This window comes from Canis lupus, chromosome 23 (genome assembly GCF_048164855.1).
Source record: "Canis lupus baileyi chromosome 23, mCanLup2.hap1, whole genome shotgun sequence".
Taxonomy (NCBI): domain Eukaryota; kingdom Metazoa; phylum Chordata; class Mammalia; order Carnivora; family Canidae; genus Canis; species Canis lupus.
Genome location: NC_132860.1, coordinates 27,496,422 through 27,517,839, shown reverse-complemented (window position 1 = coordinate 27,517,839; position 21,418 = coordinate 27,496,422). Strand labels below are relative to the sequence as shown.

At 40.1% G+C, this 21,418-nt stretch overlaps 1 protein-coding gene across 21 annotated transcripts in view; it reads left to right on the top strand.

The window, feature by feature from the left end:
• The window catches only part of C2CD3 (C2 domain containing 3 centriole elongation regulator), a 152,199-nt gene that overhangs the window by 87,651 nt on the left and 43,130 nt on the right, over positions 1-21,418 (top strand). For all 21 annotated transcript variants that reach the window (XR_012015670.1, XR_012015669.1, XM_072794551.1 and 18 more), the window contains exons 24-26: positions 2,981-3,319; positions 15,097-15,235; positions 17,773-17,837. Coding sequence is in view for 19 of the 21 variants with exons in the window: in XM_072794551.1 (XP_072650652.1) it covers positions 2,981-3,319; positions 15,097-15,235; positions 17,773-17,837 (543 nt within the window). In the remaining 2 variants the exon portion in view is untranslated. The remainder of the gene's footprint in view (positions 1-2,980; positions 3,320-15,096; positions 15,236-17,772; positions 17,838-21,418) is intronic.

Sequence of the window (21,418 nt, the reverse complement as noted above, 5' to 3'; positions counted from 1 at the left end):
GTAATAATTTAGTAATGCTTCTTATAACTGAAGAATTTTCAAAAAGAGGACCACTGGCTGCTTACAAGAGGGCATTACCTAGTGACAATATATCTTGGTAGGGTCACTACAGATATAAGAACTAGCTCTGAACTTTGTAGCTTTAGAATACATTCAAATTTACCAGATTTTTGCACCTAAAATAGTGCCTAGAATATTGCACTCAATACATGTAAAATAAAAATGGGTGAATTGGAGGAGGACTGCCTTTAACCCATGTATCAGAACCTATATGATAATCTAGAATGCTGGTTTTTAAAATACACTGAAAAACATACCTGCTGATGAGACTGTTATCCTCTCTCTCTGGTCAGCACATCTTGAAATCATAAAAGAAAACATGCAGGGAATCCCTGGGTGGCGCAGCGGTTTGGCGCCTGCCTTTGGCCCAGGGCGCGATCCTGGAGACCCGGGATTGAATCCCACGTCGGGCTCCCGGTGCATGGAGCCTGCTTCTCTCTCTGCCTGTGTCTCTGCCTCTCTCTCTCTCTCTCTCTCTCTCTCTGTGATGACTATCATAAATAAATAAAAATTTAAAAAAAAAACATGCAAGATAATAAACTGGTTCACAAGGCAGAAAGGAAAAAGGTAACATTTTACAAGTGGCATTATGTGCTACATCGTTTCTTTTAAACTTTTGTTCAGTACTTGATACATATACTTGGTTCTGGGAATTCAAAGATGAGTAAGAAATAGTCAATGGGAGAATAGAGAGTAAATAAACAATTACAGTGAAGCATTAGAACTATGAAAAGACATTCTCAGTGGTATTGCAGAGCACAGGGGTGCAACATCCATTGGGTTCAAGGATGACATCTCAGTAGAAATGATGCTTGACTTGTGTTTCAAAGGATTTATGAATAAGCCAAGAAAAGGGAAAGAATGATATTCTAAACAGGAGACTAGCCCATGAAGGCATAGAGGCATGAAGCAGGTTGATACCTTTTAGGCACTATAAGTAATTTGGTACTGTTGGATCATAGGAGATATAGGATGGGAGATGATAAGGAGATCAAGTTCAAAAGGTAGACAAGAGTACTGGACTTTTATCTGAGAGCTATGGAAAGTTATACTAATAGGGTCTGAATAGAAGAGTGATAATTTTGCATTGAGGAAGACTATATCCAGTAACTGTAATGCAGAATGAATTGAAGGTGACCAGACTAGATTCTTTATAAATATGGTATATATTCATTGGCACACTCCTTATAGGATTAGTTATTTCCTCTACTGTATAGCTAAAGAAACAGTCACAACCCTATTTTAAGCCTTATGCTCTGACTGTTGTTAAAAAGATGGCGCAAAAAAAAAAAAAAAAAAAAAGATAAGACTGTGTATTTGGGTGATCATCCCAGATTCTCTGGCTCTCTCTGGACCTAGCAGGTATAATTCTGGCTCTGTTGAACACCTCATTAAATGCCATGTGCTCTATTTTATCTGGTGAGCCTAGAGTCACTTCAGAGAGCCTGTAGAAAAAATCTTTGAAGTAAGCAAAGCTCACCTGAACTAAAGTTCGTAAAGGCAGGCTTTTAACTTCACTCTGCTGAAGAAAGTAGGTTTGGAACACAAATAAAGATTTAAGATTCAGAACTCAAGCACAAATACCTCTTTTTATTGAGTGATAACAAAAGAAGTATTTAACTTTTCAGATTGTCCATTTCTGTCATGCTTCTCCACATCCCATCAGTCTAAGCTTTTTATTCTCTTATAAATGGGCTTTGTACAAGATGTGGCAGTTGATCTGCTTATTGAATGAGTCAAGCAGTCCATGCAGTCATCCATCCAACCATCCTTATAAGTAGCTGTTGAGTTTTTTGAGGATAAGGATTTAGCTGTGTTGCTTTTGGGTATCTTCCCTTCTGCTGCCCTTACTTTCTGCTTGTGATAATGATGATAATTATCATGTTGCGTCAGAAGAAAAGAGGTTACCTAAAAACAGAAAAAGACAGGGAAAATTCATCTTACTGCTTCCTGTGAATCAATTAACTCCATTTTCCCAAATTGAAATGAGTCTATTAAAGCAAACTTTGAGATTCTGAAAGAATTCTTAGTGCCTTCTGCTATATAATTAAATCTCATTTTAATATCTAAGAAGCCTATAAGTTCAGATCCCTGGGTTTAAATCTGCCACTTATTAGAATAGTCATGTCACCTTGGCAGGTTACCTAATCCCCCAGGTTCTGACACCTGAAAAACACTCATCAAATACTAATTCCCTTGTTTTTCCTTCTTGCCTCCTGTGCCAAAGCCTCTTATTTCACTTCCGAATGATCTTCAGGGCTACTGCCCAAACATATTTAGTTGTTGAAACAGGCTAAATTGAGCACCAGGACAGCTAAGGACAAGAGCCAGTGGGACATGTGGCAGAGAAGACACACCACTCCTGCTTTAATAAAAATCTTACTTTCAAAAGGTTTCAGAAGTCGTCTAAGTCTGCTCACTTCCAGCACATGAAACTCTTCCACACCAACTCTGCCTGGTAGTCACTTGGATTTGGCTTCAAATCTGAGCTCTCAGGACACCTGGGTGGCTCAGCGGTTTAGTGCCTGCCTTCAGCCCAGGGCCTGATCCTGGAGTCCCGGGATCGAGTCCCACATCAGGCTCCCTGCATGGAGCCTGCTTCTCCCTCTGCCTTTGTCTCTGCCTCTCTCTGTCTCTCATGAATAAATAAATAAAATCTTTAAAAAAATTAAAATTAAAAAAAAAAATCTGAGCTCTCACTTCTTTCCATTAATAGAGAGAGTGTGTTGGGGAGAAGGGAAGTAAAAATTTTCCCACAGTATACTAACTTCACAGTTTCTTTTACAAATTAGCATATTGGGGACTGTTGGGCCTGTCAAGGGAAAGAGGACAACAAGCGCTCTCAGTGATTCACCTCCAAGGTTAGAGAGTGTTCTTGGTTCCTGCTTGCTTGGACTTACTCTCCTCCATCCTCTTGCAGGTGTGTATCCTCTATTTGGACGAAATGCTTCCAACCTCTCGGGAGCTGCCTTGCGAGTTCATGTGATTCTTTCTTCTCCTTCCCCACACCCTGGGCCTGCTCCTGAGCTGGATTCTGTGGACTGCAGCAGCCACAGTGAGTCTGAACAGTTTCCCAGAAGGACTAATGAGACCCAGCTCTCTCCATCACCTAGCCACCAGAAATCTCCTGCCTCCATCCAGCTCCCCTGCAACACCACCACAAGGGAAGTCTGCCCAGACCAGGAGGGCCCTGCTGAGTTGGATGGAACTTTTGCAGTCAGTATCCTGGTGGAAAGAGCAATGCATTTGAGCTTAAAAGGTATGCTCTATTTACTTTTCCAGGCATATGTATCTGACTCCTCAGGCTATGGTCCTGTCTTCACAAATCTTTGAAATTATGACAACCTGCAACAAATGTTAACCATCTTAATCAATTATTATTATAAAAAAATTATTATTATATTTCTCAAGCCTAAAGGTTTAAGCAACATGAAAGCCTTTCTGAACTGAAGTGGACATTGCCACTTCATTTTTTTTTTTTTTAAGATTTTATTTATTTATTCATGAGAGACATAGAAACAGAGAGAGAGGCAGGGACACAGGCAGAGGGAGAAGCAGGCTCCATGCAGGGAGCCTGACGTGGGACTCCATCCTGGGTCTCCAGGATCAGGCCCCGGGCTGAAGGTGGTGCTAAACCACTGAGCCACCCGGGCTACCCGACATTGCCACTTCTATATTAATTTTGCATATCATAAATCTCCCAGTCCGAAACCTGAGTATCAGCTAAGGTACTTCTCTTTGCCTTATCCACTGTCAAATCATCAAATCCATTAAATTGTATCTCTAAATTTCTCTTAGGATTCTTTTATCCTTTCCATTGATACCAACTCAGGCCCTCTTCATTATGTACCTGGGACCAAGAGTTCTTAACACTGGATCCCTAAGCCCCAAGAGACCCAAAGATAAAAGTCAAGGTGGCGAACTTGGATAGGAAAATAATCGCATCTGAATTTTATTAACCTTTAACTAAAATTTAACATTTCCTACAGTTGTGAACATAGGCAATAGACCCAGTAATATTGACAGTACCTGTGGGGTTGTTAGCAATAAAAATCACAGGTATTTTCATATCACATTGTAGTTATTGCAAATGTCTTAGAGTATCATTCATACCTATCATTACTTCAAAATTACAGTAGTTGTAAAACCTACAGTTAGATCTTGTAACATATTAATAAAGCAAATATATTAGCATGTCTTACCTTTTTTAGTGTTTTGATAATGATGCTAATACAACTTTTATGTAATCCTGTGTACCTTACATTATGCATTTAAAAAAAAACACATACACAGGGTGGCTGGGTGGCTCAGTCAGTTAAGTGTCTCCCTTTGGCTCAGGTCATGATCCTGGAGTCCTGGGATCAAGCCCCACGTCTGGCTCTCTGCTATCCAGGAGGAAGCCTGTTTCTCCCTTTCTGTCTGCCTCTTCCCCCTACTACTGCTCTCTCTTGCTCTCTCCCTCACTCTCACTCTCTCAAATAAAAAAATCTTTAAAACACATACATACATTGGGGCGCCTGAGTAGCTCAGTTAGTTAAGCATCCGACTTTTTATTTCAGCTCAGTTCATCGCAGGTTGTGAGATTGAGCCCCACGTCAGGCTCCACAGTAGGCATGGAGCCTGTTTAAGATTCTGTCTCTCTGGGACATCTGAGTGGTTCAGTGGTTGAACAGCTGCCTTCAGCTCCAGGCATGGTCCCAGGGTCCTGGGATCGAGTTTCACACCAGGCTCCCCACAGACAGCCTGCTTCTCCCTCTGCCTATGTCTCTATCTCTTTCTGTGTCTCTCATGAATAAATAAATTTAACAAAAAGATTCTGTCTCTCTCTCTGCCCCTCTCCCTCCTGCTCTCTCTCTCAGAACACACACACACACACACACACAGTTTTTTGTTTTTTGAAGATTTTATTCATTTACTTGACACACAGAAAAAGAGCACAAGCAGGGGGAGCAGGAAAGGGAGAAGCAGACTCCCTGCTAAGCAGGAAGTCTGATGCAAGGCTCTGTCTCAGGGCCCCAGGACCATGACCCGAGCCATGCAAATGTCGAGTCAAAGGCAAGACATTGAACCAACTAAGCCATTCAGGTGCCCCAATACACACACTGTTAAAAGAAGAGGCCCATAGACTGCACCAGACAGCCAAAGGAGTCTGTGGCACAAAGAACCTTTGTCTTACTCTTTATTCAACCTTGTAATGTCTCCTAAAGCTTTCTGTTTGCCATCACCCTTCTGTTTCCCCTAGCTAGTTCCAACTCCTCTCTTAAGACACTGTTAATCAGAGTTTCCCTGTCATAAAGGGCCCCCTCTTGTTTACTCTCTTCACACATTTTTGCCCTCTTTATCACAGCATATATCACATGGTATTAAAATTGTTTGCATGGCTTTCTTCTCTATTAAATATGAGCTGTTTAAGAGCAGAGACCTTATCTTATTTGTTCACTCATCATTCATTCAACAAGACTTGTAGTATTTGCTATGTGCAAGCACTGTCCATATACTAGGGATAAAGCATGAACAAAACAGACAAAAATTGTGCCCATGTGGAGTTTACATTCTAGTGGAAATATCCTCAGCTGTTGTGTATTCCCAGCTGTGTATGTGTGTGACTTGGAGCAAGTTATTGTCTCTCTGTCTTAAATTTCTCATCTATAAATGGTTGGAGTTAACAGTTCTGAGATGTGTGATGGCTGTGTGAGCCAGACAACCAAAGCCTTATGAGTTCAGGTTTCAATATACATCTTCTCATTTGGCCTCCCTCCTTAGCTCCTATCATCTCTGTATTGGCCTCTCTCAATTAGTGCTATGTTGGAACAGAAACAAAACTCATGCCATAGTAACTGTTGTTTAGCTTTCATTTCTATCTCTCTGTACATAACACCAACAGGCATTATTCCCAGGAGTATCAGCTGCTATAATGACCTCTGAGGTTCTCATCCTTCTCATAACCTTTGAGACCTTGAAATGTTTTATCTTAGGACAAAGTCTTCTTCAAGTACAGTCCGTGCTTTCCTGTATTAGAGATACTAAGATCTCACATGAGTCACAAAACTGAAAAATAATTTTTGCCTTTTTACCAACCTGCCAAAGCAGTCTATTTTTGACTATAATGTATAAAAACAAATTTTTAAAAGAGAAAAATCAATAGATGAATGAATTTAAGGAAAGCAGAAAAAACTTTTATTTTTTGTAAGAATTTTATTATTTTTTGTTATTGCATTTTGTTTTATTATTGTTATTGCATTGAAAATAGAATTTCAAATATAAAGATAAGGATTACATTCCATTTTAGGGAGAGTCCCCATATTGTAAAAGTACAAATACAAAGCAATATGAATATACGTGTAACTTTTCTATTAGCAAGTTATATTTTTTTGTTGTTTTTACTTTAATTTGCATTTACTTTATGCAGAATTTACTACCAGGCCATAAGTTTGTGTTTCTTTGGTTTCTTCTGGGACATCGTTTTCTTCTGTGCAACCTCTTCTGGTTTAGGAACAATCTGCTCTATTCAGTAAGGAGCATCTCAGTATGGCACGGAAAGTCCATGAGTGGATGAATCCGACCACGAGCCCTATAAGTTTTACACTGCATTTTGGCAGCTTTATTCACCTGGATGTGCTCAATGACCTGAAAATCTACATCTAAACTCATAAGTTCAGCATTAGTCTCTGCATTTTCTTTTTTTTTTTTTTTTTTTTTTTTTAATTTTTATTTATTTATGATAGTCATACAGAGAGAGAGAGAGAGGCAGAGACACAGGCAAAGTGAGAAGCAGGCTCCATGCACCGGGAGCCCGACGTGGGATTCGATCCCCGGTCTCCAGGATCGCGCCCTGGGCCAAAGGCAGGCGCCAAACCGCTGCGCCACCCAGGGATCCCAGTCTCTGCATTTTCAAGCATGTGCAGTAAAAAATTCACCACTCTTTTTGAGCCACTGACCCTGTGTCCAGTCCTCTTATTTGGCCTGGACATACCTACCAACTGCACCATTGTTGCAACGGAATGGCACACATTCCATCTGCAAAGTGACATCTCACATACTTGGTGGCTTTTCGGATATGCATACCTTGATGGCCTGGGCAGTTTTACATGTGTTCTTAGAGTGAACCCAAAGATTTGAACCTTCTGATTTGCATGATTTTGTAGGGTTTTCTGGGTCAAGTGAATAGTGAACCATTTTCAGAAATCACCTCAGGCTGCTTACAAGAAGAACAGCAAGTTACATTTTTAAAATATGACTTGGCAAGGTAGTATGACAATAATTTATTGAGTATCTCCTTATACCAAGTTCTTTTTTTTTTTCCAGATTTTATTTATTTATTCATGAGAAACAGAGGCAGAGACATACGCAAGGGAGAAGCAGGACTTGATGGAGGACTCGATCCCAGGACCCCAGGATCCCGACATGAGCTGAAGGCATCACTGAGCCAGCCAGGCACTTCTTATACCAAGTTCTGTTCTCATTTTTGTACATTAATAATTTCATTTAATTCTTACCACAAGTGTAGTTATGGTGTGAATAGATTATAGTACCTACCCCATTTTATAAAGCTCAAAAAGATAAAGTACCTGAGTTACACAGTTATTAATAAGCTCTGGAAAGCCAGGATTTGGCCCCAGCTATGTCTGGATCTGAAGCTCTTTTCCTATACACATTTTCTGCCTTTCAAGTAGGAGATATGACTGTGTTTGCCAATTAATCCTGTCTACACTATGTTTACTAGTCTCTCTAGCCTAGAGTGGGTATATATTGCACACCCAGTCCTGTGCTTACATTGCAAGAATGGCAGTTCAATTTAGCAAGTAGTAAATCTCTGCAGGGCCAATGCCAGGTACAGAGAGAACAGAGCAAATGACACATAGTTTCTGTCCTCCCAAGAGCTGATAACCCTGTTAAGAAGATTAGCAACTACACGATTAATGGTATATAAAGCAAAATGTGGAGTGCCTGAGTAGCTCAGTAGGTTAAGCATCTATCTGCCTTCAGCTCGGGTCATGATCCTGGGGTCCTGGGATCGAGCCCCACATTGGGTTCCCTGCTCAGTGGGGAGTCTGCTTCTCCCTCTTCGTCTCCCCTCCACTTGTACTCTCTCTCTCTCAAATAAATAAATAAAATCTTTTTTAAAAAAACAGGCAAAATGTTCTGAAGGCCACTATAATATTTAGTGTTTAGAGAGATTAGAACAGAGAGATAAAATATGTCTGAGAAATCAGGAGAGCTTTTTAGAATGAATAGGATTTCAAAAAAAGTGAGGATAAAACTCCAGGTGGATATTTCAACTGAAACAAAGGTATTAAAGTGGGAAGGATATGTTCTGGGCTTGCTTAGGGAGGGCATGGGGGATTGTGATAGCAATTGCTCCTCCTTTGGCTGGTCATTGCAAGGGAGCCATTAGAATCATGGAAAAATAGAAAAGATTACTGAGCTCAACTAAAGGCTCAACTAAGACTGACATGATTTTAGAGTGGTTGAGAATGGCACAATAGTGCTTGCTTCCAGTAGTACATGGCCTCCTTTTGCTTTCCTACCACAACAAACAACAAACCATTCTCTGGGCCTTTGTTCACACACCTTTCTTAGCCTGGATTCCTTTCTCCCTTCCCCCAGCTACCAAGCTCCAGCTGGCATCCTGCTTTTCCCCTCGTTCACCCTGTTTCGACCATGCTGGCCCCTCTGTGCTTTTTCTGAAATATAAGCAGACTCCTGCCTTGGGGCCTTTGGATCTGATGTTCCTCTGCTTTGAATATTCTGGACTTCTGGCATGTCTCTATTGAAATAACTTTGTCGGGCACCCCGGGTGGTTCAGCAGTTTAGCGCTGCCTTCAGCCCAGGGCATGATCCTGGAGACCCGGGACCGAGTCCCATGTCAGGCTCCCTGCATGGAGCCTGCTTCTCCCTCTGCTATGTCTCTGCCTCTCTCTCGCTCTCTCTGTGTCTCTCATGAATGAATGAATGAATGAATGAATGAATGAATGAATGAATAAAATCTTTAAAAAAAATAAAAGTCATCTCTTAAAAAAAAAAATGAAATAACTTTGTCTCATGAGGTCTTCCCTGACCACCTATCTAAAATTGTAGCTCCCAGGATGCCTGAGTGGCTCAGTGGTTGAGCATCTGCCTTTGGGTCAGGGTGTGATCCTAGGATCCGGGATCGAGTCCCACATCCGGCTCCCTGCAAGGCTCCTGCTTCTTCTGCCTGTGTCTCTGCCTGTCTCTCTGAGTCTCTCATGAATAAATAAATAAATATTTTTTAATAAATAAATAAATGAAATGAAATGAAATTGTAGCTCCTCCCCCAACATTTCCTGTCCGTCTTTCCTGCCTTATTTTTGTCTGTAGCCTTTAATAGTGTGTTTTGTTTATTTTCTGTCTTACCTAGAAGAATATGAGTCCTATAGAAACAGGGATTTTTGTTTGTATGTTTTATTTACACTGAATCCTCAACACCTAAGACTGCATCTGACACATAGTAAGCAAAAAATATTTGTTAAATGAAGAAGTGGATGAAAATGAAGCCTTAGTCCAGTGCCACCTTCTTAATATCTTCTCTGATTTCCTACTTTGCCTCTCCTGCAGGAAAGTTGCTTATGGGGAATTTAACAGAGGATAAGTCACAGGGATTAGCAGATTTATTCAACAATTACTTAAAATACTTATTAAGTTCCACTGTGTCCAATATAAGGTATAAGATCATGGCCTCTTGCACAGAAAATTTGTCACCTTTTCTCCATTCTCAGTGCCACCTTGTTTGTTCAGGCCTGAGTCAGGCCTCAGGAGACTAATGAGATAGCCCTCTCAATGGTTACAGCCTCCAGTATTCTCTTTCCATATCTTTTTCATTCTGCTGCTGAGGTTATATGTCTGGTCAACAAATATGACCTCTCAACTGAAAATACTTTGTTGGCGTCGTATCCCCTGTACTCCGAGTGACAGCAACAGAGTAGCATTCATGTGACCTAATCAGTCTTTCCTGCCACATCTTTCACCATTTCGTAATTCCACAATTTACATTTTGCCAAATCCCTTTTCTCCTACTAACAAGCCTGTGACCATACTCTTTTCCTAGAATGCCTTTTTTCTCTCCTTTTCAACACATTTACTCCTTGTCTTTTGAGAATAACTGAAGTGACACCAACACTTTGAAGCCTACTAATACCTCTCTTAGTACAAAACCTCCCTCTAAGTCCCCCTGTCTCTCCATACCACCACCCCTACGCCAACAGTTTTCCTCCTTCATATGCTGTAGTCTGCACTGAAAATGTCTACAAATGTTTCTTTCCACTAGCTGTCTTTTCTTGGGGGACAGGGACTGTGTGTTGTTTATTTCTGTGCCCTAGCACCCTGATCTTCATTATGCAGCTAAGCAATTGTAATGATGCCCTCTTGTTTGTGAATATGATACTTAACACCTCTAAAATATCTGGCATGAATTACAAATCTATAAATCACTTGTTATTTGGCCTCTTTCTGTTTTTCTAGGGCAGAGCACTCATCAGAATGGATATCTAACTTTCAGAGGTCTCTGTTGTCTCTTGATTCCCACCCTCAGTAATACACCCATATATTCTTTCCTCCCACAAAGTTTATGTGCCAGTTAAACCCTGTGTTTGGTCCTGAGACTATAGACCTGCACATCATCTCTCTGAAATGTGCCTTCCAAATGATAATATAATAGAAAAAGTTTTGGAATAGGAGTCAGTAGACTGGGTTCTGACCCTAGCTAAGCCATTAACTTGCTTTGTGGCTTTGAGCAAACCCATTTCCCTTCTCTGCAGCTATAAAATATGATGCTCATACAAGTTCATCTCTTAAGATTCTCATCAACTCTCCTCATCTGGGAACATATAGCTGAGGGCAGCTCATGCCACACTCTCTGAGTCAGCCATAATTTGCCAAGGTTTTGTGAAAATCAATTCACATGCAAGGCTGCATGCAGAAGATTCACAAAAAGCCCTAAATTATGAGCTTTGCCCTCAGCAAAGCTTAAATCTGAAGCAAGTTTGAACTTTCTGTAGTCCTGGTTCTGAAAATAAAAGAGCTTCTTTTTTTTTTTTTTAAAGATTTAATTTATTTATTCATGAGAGACACACAGAGAGGCAGAGATATAGGCAGAGGGAGAAGCAGGCTCCATGCAGGGAGCCCAACATGGGATTCAATCCCGGGTCTCCAGGATCACGCCCTGGGCTGAAGGCAGCACTAAACCACTGAGCCACCAGGGCCGCCCAATGAAAGAGCTTCTTGAATACTTTTATTAGACCCTTTCTTTATGAATCACCTTCAGTATTCTTCAGATTTGTTTTCTTAAACTAGAGATGACAGGTGTCTCTAGCCCTGTTTTACTAATAAGGCACTGAGGAACAGAAAGGTAAAATTATTTGGGGTAATCTAAGTTATACTCAGTAAAAACCAAAATTATCTACAGTATCATCAGCCTCATAATCTGAAGTATCATTAACCTACCCAGGCTGTGTCAAGAGCCCCTCTGAGTTCCTACAGCTCCCTGCACTTTTGCTATGGTCTTTCTCTTATTTTAATTGTCTCCCCCCCAAATCAGGAATCAAACCTGACTCATCTGGGCATGTGTGACACAAAGAAAATGTTAGTTAACATCCATTTAATGGAACTGTACTAAGGTTTTTGTTTTGTTTTTTTTTTTTTTAAGATTTTATTTATCCATGAGAGACACACACAGAGACAGAGAGAGGCAGAGACAAAAGCAGGCCCCATGCAGGGAGCCCGATGCGCCCATCGCGGGACTCGATCCTGGGTCCCCAGGATCACGCCCTGGGCCGAAGGCAGGCGCTAAACCGCAGAGCCACCCAGGCGTCCTAAGTTTTTGTTAATATACAAATTTGAGCATTGCTTGAGAGGAAAGTTTTCATGCATTCATTCCAGGCCAGAGGGGGAGCTCTTAACCAAATAGAGTTAATTAGACCTATTGCAATGGAAAACCCCTGGAGTAGGTAGTCAGGAAACCTAGCTACGTCTTCCAAATGCTAGTTAGACAGGTGTGCAATGAGCAAGCCACTTTACCTTTCTGTTCCCTGGTTGCCTTACTTGTGAATTAGAGACACATTTTGTGTGATTTTCAGGTATGTTATCAGCATAAGTTTAGTATATATGAAAAGTTTGTAAGCTATAAGATGTTATCCAAACATAAGGGGCTGTTATTTTAATCTCTTTGAAACAATTATATCTTTCTTGATGCATATATTTATGTAAAACACAGGAAATCTAGTGAAAATGGTAAAGCTAGTTCATCTCAAGTTTTCATAACTGCTCTGGATGTGTATCCCAGCCTGTGGGAGGTATAGCAGCTTTCTTCTAGGCTGCCTCCAAAAGTGTTTCAGAACTTGACCTTTTCCAGAAATGTTAACAGGCCCACCTCAATGTCCACCCACAAGGAGAGAGCCAGGGAAACCTGATAACTTGCTTTTTCAAGCTGATTTGTCATCTGCCTGTTTGGCTGAAAGGAATATTTCTATTCAAGACTAAGTAAGGAAAGTTTTTCTTCCAAAGTCAAAATAATAGTTTTATTTCAAGGCCCTTTAGGAGATAGCATCTTCAAAAATAACAAATCTTAAAAGGGGTAGAGCAGAGGTGGGCAGTATGAGTGAAAGTGCTGAGCAGTACTAGTAGACGTCTAGAATCATAGAATTTTATTGTGGGAAGCAACTGGGTGCATGTTTCAGATGAGAAAACTGATACACAGAGCACCAGGATGAAGTGTCTGACAAGTCATGCTAAATGAGTGGCAGAGCACACAGGAACCTAAGGTCCTGCCTCTCAGACCCACAATTGGTCCTCTTGCTGATCTCTCTCAGAGCTTTTCTGAGCAGTTGTGGTCCTCTGCTGGTACACAATGCAGGCAGACCGAGACAGCTTCTCTCTTTTCTTCAACCCTGGCAACTGTCTATAGACAAAGGTAGTAGTCAGTCTGCAAACCTTTCATAAGGGATTTGGGCCCACTCCCCACATTCAGAGATCTCTCACACAGACACACAAATTATTACAGAATGCTGTGGGAACTGCCAACAGAGAGGTAGATTATCTCTACATAGTTGTGAGGGTTTATGACATGTTATTGGAAGAAACCAGTTGAAAAGCTTAAGACTTTCTGAGAAAAGTGGGAGAAAGAGATAAAGGTAAGGCTAAGTAAGAGAGAGAGAGAGACAGCAGCCGTGCCAGGGGGTATCCAGTTAGAGGAAAGAACTCACTCCAGCCATTTTACATCATGGGTGCTGAGAGACTCTATGGGAATAATGATGATGAGAGTTTTTTGTTCCTCTGATTGTATAAATTATGTTTTAGATACTCCGTTTTTTTTTTATTCTTGTCTCTTTCCTTCCTCTGTAATCCTGAGATTCATAGCACTTGAGAGCTAAAAGTGATCTTATGGAATATGTAGCCTATATTATATAGTCTATTCAGCACTTCAAACAAACTCTGTACTATGATGGATATGTTCTACATCTTCTGTCCAGAATGGTAGCCATTAGCCACATGTGACTATTGAGCACTTAAAATGTGGCTAGTGGTTATTTTTCATCTTATTTATTTTCATCAATTTAAATAACCACATATGGCTAGTGGTTATCTTGTTAAACAGCTCAGTTATAGACTATCTAGTTTCAGCAACCATCTTCATTTTATGTTGTTTTTTTCCACTCACATATAAAATAAAAAATTTTAATGTTACACTTTCTAACTTAAATTGAGTCCTCAACAAACAATTATATTTCTTTGAATAGAAATCTAGGTAAGTAGACTTAGGCAACATATTGAGATCTTATATGAAAAGTATGCTCTCTTAGGGACACCTGGGTGGCTCAGCGGTTGAGCGTCTGCCTTTGGCTCAGGGTGTGATCCTGGACTCCCGGGATCGAGTCCCATATCAGGCTCCCTTCATGGAGCCTGCTTCTCCCTCTGCTTCTCCCTCTGCCTGTGTCTCTGCCTCTCTCTGTCTCTGTGTCTCTCATGAATAAATAAATAAAATCTTTTTAAAAAGGAAGAAGAAAAGAAAAGAGGAAAAAAAGAATGCTCTCGGGCAGCCTGGATAGTTCAGCGGTTTAGCACTGCCTTCAGCCCAGGGCATGATCCTGAGGACCCAGGATTGAGTCCCATGTTGGGCTCCCTGCATGGAACCTGCTTCTCCCTCTGCCTGTGTCTCTGCCTCTCTCTGTGTGTCTCTCATGAATAAATAAATAAAAATCTTTAAAAAAAAGTATGCTCTCTACATCTCATAACTCTTAAGGTTAAATTTGTATGAATATAATTCAGGACATTCATCCTCCTTGTGTGGACCTCATTTGTCAGCCCTTGCAAAACAGACATACACAGAACTGATTTTTTGGGTAAAATGAAAATGACTGAAGAAAAACTGCTCTATATCCTCATTAGGACTGGAACACAGGCTAGCAAAATGTGAAAAATACACATTCTGATTTCTATGTTTGGGTTTTGAATTTAACAAATGAAGAGCCTTAATGCTTTCATATTGCCTCTTTATAACCCTCTAGTTCAGATTTACCCTTACGTGTTGCTACTCTTCTAGGAAAGAGAAAAAGAAAACCATTTTACTTTGTTTTAGGAGAGACTAAAAGAGTCCCCCACATTGGAAACTTGATCTTGTAGAATTAACACCAGCACTGTACTGAGTGTTTTATGTTTCTTTATCTAGTAGGGGCAATACAAAATATGTCTGAGAGCTTGGACTCTAGAGCCAGAATCTTGATTTTACTGTCTCGGGTCTATTATTTAATAAACATGTGACTACTTAATAGATGTTTAAATTTTCTGTACCTCAGCTTTTTCATCTATATAATGGGAATTATCATAAAACCCACCTCACAGGTAGGTTGATGTAAGGTTTAAATGAATTAATACATATATAGTACTTGGAACAGTACCTGGCACATAGTAACCCAAAGGTAGGAGAGGGCTAGGAATGGTCCTGCTTATACCTGTATAATAGAAGGCTTCCAGACATTCTTTCTGGCACCCTAAAGTCAGTCATTCCACTGTGTTCTATTTCAGGGAGTCCCTTGACAGAGCGAAAAGTATTGATACCCAGTTGTTGTGTATCCTTTGCAACGGCTGATGAGCCATCTCCTGTCTACACCCAAGTGGTTGAAAACACAGATTCCCCCATCTGGAATTTTCAACAGCAATCAAGGTTTGTATTTTATGATATCCCATCAGTCTTGCAGAATCCACTTTTTGTTCCAAGAGACAAACTCAGATCAAGGAATGTAACAGACCCAACAATATTGAGCAGACCTGGAAAATGCTTTTCTTATCAAGCATTTATTTAATCCTGGAGCTTATGAATTCACAGCTAGTAGTGGTTTAAAGGTTTTACCACAGTAATTTTTTTTTTCACTTTTTTTTGAGCTCTTTTGATTCCATACAACTCAAAAGCTATTCAGCGAAGACCTCTTATATTCCCTGCTTTGTTCTAGGGACTGGGAATTAAAGATTATTAAGACAGTCCTTGCTATTGAGGTGTTCATGATCTACCTGGGAAAATATACAATAGAATGTGACAAGTGCTGCAAAAGTAGTAAAAAAGGATTCTAGTGCATCTCAGAAAGGTAATTTAGGCTAACCTATACGTTCAGAGAAGGCTTTTAAAATAAGGTAATTCAGCTAAGAAAAAAAAAAGATAATTCAGCTGAGTATTGAAGAATGTACACAATTTACCTAAGGTGAAGAAGGCAGAGCAAACTAATTTCAGGAAAGGCAATGGATTGCATATCCTTGAAAAAGATTTCTGGTACAATGAAAAGAGCCTGAGCTTTGCACCAAGAGAGATATGGCCTCCATCCCCATCTCTGTCATTTACTAGTAGTGTGAACAAATTACATTGTAATGAGATTCCTTATCTGCAAAGGGGGGGTTAATTTTTACAGGGTTATTGTGAGGTCCAGATTAGGTGACCTTTAGGAAAGTTACCTCATGGTACATAGCAGGTACTCAAGGAATGTTAGACCTCCTTTGGAAGACTCGAATATTGGAGGTCAGGGGCTGACAGGCCCAGTGCTGCTGCAGTGCAGGACTCACCCTCCCTTTTCTTCATTATCTGTTTCATCGTCCTTAAAAGCGTGAGTTCTAGTATAACTATTGTTATCATTATACTGTATCACCTTTTTATAAAGTTTCTCTCTTGACCATCAACACTAGGCACAACCACGTGGTGTCTGATCTGCTATTTTCTCACATGATTTATGTACCTAATTGAGCCTCAGCAGTTGCTCACATGTTCAGTGTTTTGAAATTTGAGACTGACCTGAGTCAGGAGCTAGAACTACAGTGACAACTCATTACTATCTATGGTGAGCTACTGGAAATTACAGAAAGGTACTTGAGATCTAAAATATCAAATCTGCCTTAAAAGGCAGGAGGCTAGGGGGCTAAGCTTCTAAGTGAAGATGATTTATTCACTCAGAGCTTAACTTTATGGACTTGACGGAAGGACATTGACAGTCTCCTAATTTCATCCCCTCACTTTAAAGTTAAAACTGTGGACCAGGGAGGTTACATAGTCTGTTGATAGCAGAGGGAAGATTAGAAGAAAAAAACGAATAATGGTTTTGTTTATAGTTGCTCTATCACAAAACATTCATTTGATGCTCCTAGCAACCTTGGAGGTAGAAAATATTATCCCATTTAACAGGTAAGAAAAACAGGGCTCAAAAAGTCTTAGTTCCCAGGGTCACTCAGGTGACAGTACTAGAGCAGGAATTCAGAGGTAGGTATTTTGACCACTGGCTAGAATTCAGATTTTTGATACAGTACTTATTTCACTTTATCACAAGGCCTCTCATTGGTCTTGAAGTGGATTCTCTTCAGTTCCCCAGGGGTATCTAGGAAGGAAATTAAGTCTCTAGGTTTTCCCTGGAGCTCCTGGAGCAATGGCACCTGGTTTGGAACTTTCCAAGTCTCTGTACTTTAAAATGATAGAAGTCACTTCATATAAAATGTATAGGAGATGTTCACTGAATACCATATCCACTTCTTTATCTGGTATGAAAATTGGGTACTTTCTTATTTTGGTGCCTTGCCTGTGTACAGTTTGGCTTTAGAATCAAGCAAACTAAGCTTTAAATACTATCCCTCCCACTTACTGACTCTCGTGTGACCTTGAGCAAGTCAATTCACCTCCCTGAGCCCACCTTTATCATCTGTAAAGCAGGGGTAATAATGCCCGTGTCCAGGCTTTTGCGCAGATTACACATGCCTGGCCTACGGGAGGCCCTCAGTGGGTGTTGATTTCCCCTCTTCCTCCCTTCCCACCATCCTCTTTCCACATCAGATGGAAGGAATCCCTACCTTGCTCCAGTAAAACTGTTCCTTACATCTTGAGGTGCTCTCTTTCCACACTTCCTCTCATCCTGAGATAAAGAGTTTGAATGTGGCAGATAACATCAGACAGGAAAGTACTGCATCAGGGGAGCCTGATTTCAAGTCTTGGCCAGTTCCTTCTCTCTGAGCTTCCATCCCTCATTTTAACTGTTATGGTAAAAACACATCCTAGAAGATGACCATGAAGATGAAATGAAAATGTTAGGAAAGTGTTTTGCAAACTACAAGATATTCTTCAAATACAAGTTTCATATGGCAGATGCTTCCTACACAATTAATTTATGGTGGTTGTTTTTCTTTTTCTTTTTTTTTTAATTGGAGTTCAATTTTCCATGTTTTTCTTAACAGGCTATCAAAAGAGCTTCTTTTGGACCCTCAACAAACTCTGGTGTTCAAAGTTTGGCATAAAGGAGGTAAGAACTCTATTCTGTGAATATCTGTTCTGGCTGTGAAAATAAGCTCACATACTGTTGACAGTTTCCCAATCCTTTTCTTTTTTTAACCAAGTGAAACCAAACCATGGCACTTGTGATGCAAGGAACTCATATATATGTGCTAGAGAGAATCTCAAGAATGTCACATTATTCTCCTATGGAATTTAAATCCTTAGAAGTTATGTCATTTTTTTGGACTGCCTGTTTAGTGCAGAAGTCCAAGTACATTTAATCTTTCCAATTGTATCTCAGCAGTCACAGTGTACAGCCTGCCACACACAAGTGATTTCGTCCTCTTTATATGTTTTATCTTCTGTTGACTCTGGCTTATTAACCAAGATCCCAGCATTTTTAAGCAGTATATAACACTAGAATCTTGTTTTAAGAGCTTCCCCAGGATGGAGGTACTGACAGCATGGTCCTTGAACCTAGTTTTAGTCAGCTACCATTATTAAGAGGTGTAATTCAACAATATTTAGAGCACAGACTCTAAAATAACACTCTTGGAATTCAGATACCAGTTCTTACCCCTTACAAGGTAGTGTGACTTGGGTAACTTAATTTCCCTTTCCTTCAGTTTCTTTATTTATAAAATAGGGATAATAGTACCTACCTCAGTGGGAGAATTAAATGAGTGCCAGATACTTAGTAAAACCATCTCAGTTTTTATTCTTATTAGTGAATGGCAATGTGCTGAGAGTTTTATAAGCCTCTCTAATCCTGCAAGGCAAAAACATAATTCATTCAGTGTTATAAATGTAACAACTGAGCCCCAAGGAAGTTTAGGGGCTTGACTAAGATCATATTAATTAATGGAATGAGGATTTGAACCCAGTTGACTGGCTATACAGCCTTCACCCTTTGTACTTCACCATGCTAGTAAGTTTGGATGGGAAAGGTGAGTGGATGAGGACATTGAGCTATCTCACAGCTTCTATATTTAGAAAATTTTGTCTTAAATCCTTCCTATAAATCTAGCTCTTTTAACATTCTTGCTAGTATCTAGTTTCCAGACCTTCAGTTGTTTTGAATCTACAGCATTACAGTTTTTATTTGCCAGTGATAAGTTTCAGAGCTAACTCCAGAGCCTAATGACCTGAGAGTAAGGTGCCTGGTGGCTCAGTCAGTTAAGCATCTGCCTTCAGTTCAGGGGTGCTGGGATCCAGTCCCTGCTCAGTGGGGAGTCTGCTTCTCCCTCTCCCTTTGCCCCTCACTCATGCACTCTCTCTCTCAAATAAATAAGTAAAATCCTATAAAAAAAATAAAGACCTGAGAGCAGTTCCGGCTCTCCTCTTGTGCTTCTGTTTCAAAATGATGCCATGAACCTTATTTCAGTGATTTGTCCCATGCTCCTGCCTTGGTTTCACTTATGTCCCCCACCCCCACCAAACCTCATAAATGTGGCAGGAACTGATCATAAATCCATTTTCTCTGAATCAACACAAGGAATTCCTGCTGTATTTAGGCTCCACCCTCCTCTCTGGCTTTCTATTCTTCTCTTTTCTCTAAAGTACTCCAGAGATTGTCAAGCAGACTAGGGTTTGACTCAATTCAGCACTTAGTATAACAAGAAAAAAAAGAATAAGCTTTGGTCTTATACAGACCTGGATTCAAATCTTGGCTCTGTCATTTATAAATTATATGATCTAAGCTAAAACACTTTACCTCTTTGAGCCTTTGTTTCCTTCTGAATAAAATTAGGATAATAGTACCTGCCATGTAGGGTTTTTATAAGGATTAGAGATAATATTTATAAAGTATTTGGCACATAATTGGTGCTTAATAAATGGAGCTGGTTTTTTTTATGCTTACTATGTGTTAGGTACTATGCTAGGGCTGTTCAGTATAGAGAAGAACAAAATACATTTCCTATCTTCCAGGACCCCCAGAGAATCCTGTAAAACCTGTTGTAAACGGAGATTGGGAAAATACCTAGACCCAGCTGACCGCATTTGTCTAGCTCTCTCAGTGGAAATAGATGACTCTTTTCCCTTAACTCCATCCTTTCCACATAGCCTCAGCTATGCAAACCAGACCCAGCTGTGTTCAATAAATATTTGAGTTCCTACTCTATGCCAGGCACTATGCTAGGTGCTAGGGATTCAAAGGTAAAATAAGACATACATGGTCTCTGTCCTCACAGACCTTGTACCCTATGGGGGAGACAATTAGAGGATAGTATGATTAGGCAAATATAGGGTGTTCTGGAAGGGGATATCTGCCTCAGACTGAGGATGATAGAGAAGGCTTCCTGGAGCGTTCGTCAGCAAAAAATGAAGGGGCATGACATAATATAGTCAGAGGCTACAGCAAATACAAAAATCTAGAGTAAAGAAAGAGTATGAAGAAAGTTTGAAATCATTAGAACATAAAACTTTAAAGAAAGAATGATGAGTTGTCCCACTAAATACGATATTAAACTTGAACTCTTCAAAGCTATTGTTTTTCTCAATGATCAGTTTAGCCTGATTTCTCCTCAGGTATGTTTAAGATATTGTGCTTTTATGTTAAGCAGAACCCTCAAAGGTTACCTAAAGTTACAATCTATCAAGAACAAGTTATGTTTGGCTAACCAAATAAAACAAGATTAATTTTCTTTGCAAAGCTATAAAAAAATCTTTGGAGTGCAAAATAATGGTTCTAGCCATCATTCTTCACTCCCATTGGGTAAGAACTACTTGACTCCTACTCTGAGGAACACAACTTCAAACATTCCTAGACTCTTAAGACTGTCCAAGTTGAGGGACGCCTGGTTGGCTCAGTGGTTGAGCATCTGCCTTCGGCCCAGGGCATGATCCTGGAGTCCTGGGATTGAGTCCCACATCGGGCTCCCTGCATGGAGCCTGCCTCTCCCTCTGCCTATGTCTCTGCCTCTCTCTCTCTCTGTGTCTCTCATGAATAAATAAATAAAATCTTAAAAGAAAAAAAAAAAGAAGACTGTCCAAGTTGAAGAGGATCTTAAATCTAGTTTATTAGTCCTTCTCATTGTATATATGAGACTTGAGGTTTGGGAAGTTATAATAATGTGTTTTCAAATCAAAGCCACACTCAGATTAGCTATTGTGGTGCTCTGCTTCTTTGTCCCACTCTACATTGGCCAGTCCATTTGTGTTCTCAGTGGAGGTTGATCAACTTCCTCAGTACATGGAAAGATTTATGCCAGGAATGGAAAGTGTAGAGAACATAAAACAAGTGATGCTTGGTCTCAGCTTTTAGGTGAGTCGCAGTTTAAAGAAGAGCAAGCTGTCTGAACAAATGTTAAACAGTGTGTAATGAGTTCAGTGTTACCAGCAGCATGTATAAGAAACTGGGAAACTAGTGACCATTCTTTAAAAATTGCATTCTTTGATTTATTTAGCAAATTGAAAACTGAGAATTGTGTCCATTTTTGGTAGTCAGCCTTTAATACTCATTATCAGGAATGGAGTCCATAGAAAACAACTTGTAGAGGAATGCGGGTCTGTTTGTCCCCAGCCACTTTCATGCCAGACATAAGGAACAAAAAGCAAGGAGTCTGAGAACAAAGGTCATAGCATGGTTGCTTGTCCAACCAAGAAGGG